At 43.0% G+C, this 3,672-nt stretch overlaps 1 protein-coding gene across 1 annotated transcript; it reads left to right on the plus strand.

Annotated features, from left to right (window-relative positions):
* The first annotated feature begins 835 nt into the window (after positions 1–835).
* On the plus strand, positions 836–3,049 carry LOC140140651 (uncharacterized). Its single transcript, XM_072162408.1, has one exon. The coding sequence runs from the start codon at positions 1,067–1,069 to the stop codon at positions 3,047–3,049; it is 1,983 nt and encodes a 660-aa protein (XP_072018509.1). The 5' UTR covers positions 836–1,066.
* Positions 3,050–3,672: the final 623 nt, after the last annotated feature.

The following is a 3,672-nucleotide window of genomic DNA, read 5'->3' on the forward strand; positions in this document are numbered from 1 at the left end:
TCGAAATCATATTGAAATAGTGTTAGAGCTAGGTTTAGACTAAAGTTAGGATTATCATGGTTATGGTAAGGTTCAGAGTAATAAACTCGACATAGCGAACATTATGTCATATAGCGAGCCTTATTTCATATTCGAATTAACGTGCCTTCGACATAGCGAACCTTATTCTTATTCGATATCGATTACTATATTCGATATAGTATAGCAGACCTTCGTAGCGGTGTGACCTTCGAAATAGCAGACCTTCGATATAGCGAGTTGTAACCCATATTGCACTGTCCACATCACAAATGACTGTTACCATGGTTACATATCCAAGTGATTCTTCCTGCTTGAGAAGTTGGCTTTTATGTTGTTGTTGGTTGATGATCACGTAGAAGATGAGAAATGTCTTAATGATGTAAACAAACAACAAACAAATCACCAGTTAACTCACAAGTATGAAAAGTGAAAGTGTAGTAATCCGGGACTTTTTGCACATGGGTATAATATTCAGTAATACTAAATAGGGACGAAGTTACGAACACTCATCTGAAGGTCATCCAATCTGGCGAAACAATAATGTGCTGTGACAAATGAAGATTCTTTGTATAGGCTTATTGGTGATATTATTTTCATTAAACTCCATCTCTTAAATAAAGTAAAAACGATTCAACGAAGTCAGTATCATTACCAAAGTATTATAATTTTGACTGCTTCTTTAAATAGTATTAACAGTAATATCATTTACAATAAACTTTATTATACACATCCTTTTACCCGTGTACTAAATGGAGCAGTCCAAAAGTGGATTTTTTTCCCTTTCTGGCACAAATTTTGGAAGACGCCTTAGCTAAGCTAAATATGTGTCCTTGATCAGCTGTGTAGGTTTCGGAGAGGCCTTGTTTTGACAATAGATGGTGATATAAAAGCAAAACGTCAGATTCATCAACACTCTTTCTGTGGATTTGATTGCATTTCTTCGCATGCAGTCTTCCCGCGCTTTTTCTGAAAGTTCGGTTGACAACTTTGACTGATTTTGTCAATTTTACATTGGACGTAGCAGGCGACAGTGATACAGCTTATAATGGCGAGCAAACTTCTGTTGCTAACTTTACTTCTCTTTGGTCCGTCGATCTGTTTAGCCAAAAAATCTAGGTACGGAAAATGGGGCTATAAAGCTGGACCAGATGGACCAGGAAATTGGGGACGTATCAAAGGAGGACAAAGTTGCCTAGGTACGAACCAGTCACCTATTGATGTTAACACGGCAGAGACCGTTGAACAGAACTTCACACCATTTGTGCTTCGTAATTACGACAGTGATGGGAGGGCTGGTAATCCTCGTCCAGTTGAAATGTCTAACAATGGTAAGACTATCAAGATCAATCTGGAAGGAGATTATATGATGAGAGGCGGAGGGCTTCCAAATCTTTATAAGGCAGTACAGATGCATTTCCACTGGGGCGCGGACTGGACTAAAGGATCTGAACACACCGTTAACGGACGATCTTTCCCCGCAGAATTGCATATTGTTCATTACGATACAGTTCGGTTCACAAAGTTTTACGATGCTCTTACGAAACCCGAAGGTCTAGCGGTCCTTGGTTTTTTCCTGAAAGTCGGTAAACACAACACAGCTTGGGATACCATCATCAATCATCTAAGTAACGTTAGGTATGTTACCAATAAATATGATTACAGACCAGAACCTTTTAGATTAGATTCTCTATTGCCTATGACACATCTCGATAAATTCTACAGATATCGTGGGTCTTTAACCACTCCTGGTTGCTACGAAAGCGTTATCTGGACAGTCTTCGATTATCCAGTTGAATTATCAAAAGCGCAACTCGCAAAATTCCGTACCCTGACAAAACTTCACGCGCCACCTTCTCAAGTTCGAGAAAGATTGGGCGGCGGGGCCGAAAGGGAAGAAGACTTGATTTTGGATAACTTCAGACCTGTGCAACGATCGAATTATCGTAATGTCTATCAGAGTTTCGAGCATCAAGAACAACAAAGACCGGGAACAGGAGCAGGAGGTGGAGCAGGAGGTGGAGCAGGGGCTGGAGCAGGAGGTGGAGCAGGAGGTAGAGCAGGAGGTGGAGCAGGAGGTAGAGCAGGAGGTGGAGCAGGAGGTAGAGCAGGAGCAGGAGGTGGAGCAGGAGCTGGAGGTAGAGTAGGAGGTGGAGCAGGAACAGGAGCTGGAACAGGAGCTAGAGCAGGAGCTGGAGCAGGAACTGGAGCAGGGACTGGAGCAAATTATCCTAATTATGCTGGAGGAGCAAATTATCCTAATTATGGAGGTACAGGTGCTGGAGGAGCAAATTATCCTAATTATGGAGGTACAGGTGCTGGAGGAGCAAATTATCCTAATTATGGAGGTGCAGGTGGTAGAGGAGCAAATTATCCTAATTATGGAGGTGCTGGAGGGGACAGTGATCATTACAGCGAAGGTATTGCGGGCGGTGACAGTGATCATTTACAGTGGAATACTTTTGACGCGTATGATTTTTACGGTGATCCTAGTCTACAGATTCCTGATTCTAGCGGAGAATCCGAAACTAGCGGAGGTAAAACTGGGACCAACGGTGTAAGCGGTGCTGTAGTGGTTAATAATGCCGGCAATGGCGCAGCTGTCGCTCCTAAGGATCCATACGGTGGGTATGACGATTATGGGTATAACGGTTACGGTACCGGTAACAATGGGGCAGCTGTCGCTCCTAAAACACCCAAAGATCCATACGGTGACCCTTACGGAACCGGTACTAATGCCGGTTACGGCGGCATTGGTGGCAATACCGGTTATAACGGTTACGGCGTCGATACCGGTAACGACCCTTACGGCGCCGGTACCGGTGATGACCCTTACGGCGCCGGTACCGGTGATGACCCTTATGGCGCAGGTACCGGTGATGACCCTTACGGCGTCGGTACCGGTGATGACCCTTACGGCGCCGGTACTGGTGGTACGGCGCCGGTACCGGTGATGACCCTTACGGCGCCGGTACCGGTTATGGCGTCAATGCCGGTTATGGTGGTGACACCGGTGCTAAAGCAGCCATAGGACAAGGTGGTGGTGATCCGTATGCTGCTGACAATCCTGAATTAGTAGGTATGCGTCAAGTGTATCAACAATTAATGGCCGGTCGACATACTAATGACGATGAAGACGATTACTATGATGGGGCTTTTGATACAAATGATAATACAGCTACCAACGATGACAACCAATATGCTCCCCTAAATATATACGCCGGATTTGCGGACTTTGTCAGATAATGATAGTCTGGAATAACTCGAAAATTTTAAAAATTTTAGTAAATTGTGTTTACGAAAAAAACCGTGAAAAATTATGTTGTAAGAAAATTTTGAAATCCAGAGTATTCCAGCAAAAATTGGTCATGGTCGATTGAGCCTGATGAAGAAGAAAATGAAAAAGAAAAAAAAAAATCAAAGATATAATTTGAAAAACGATGTAAAATAGTGTTATATGTTATATTGGTACGAAGTCCGCGCACAAAAATGGAATCGATAAATATCAAGATTATTGTTTGTACATTGTTTATATTACATGTCATACTGGCATAATGTCAGAAAAGGATGCCGTTAATAGCACTTGTTATATTATTAGCTGTCGTAGTGCACGTTAGTAACCATTGGTTACTGCTCCAAGCCTGGGCTCACACA

The sequence above is a fragment of the Amphiura filiformis genome, chromosome 19 (assembly GCF_039555335.1).
Source record: "Amphiura filiformis chromosome 19, Afil_fr2py, whole genome shotgun sequence".
Classification (NCBI taxonomy): domain Eukaryota; kingdom Metazoa; phylum Echinodermata; class Ophiuroidea; order Amphilepidida; family Amphiuridae; genus Amphiura; species Amphiura filiformis.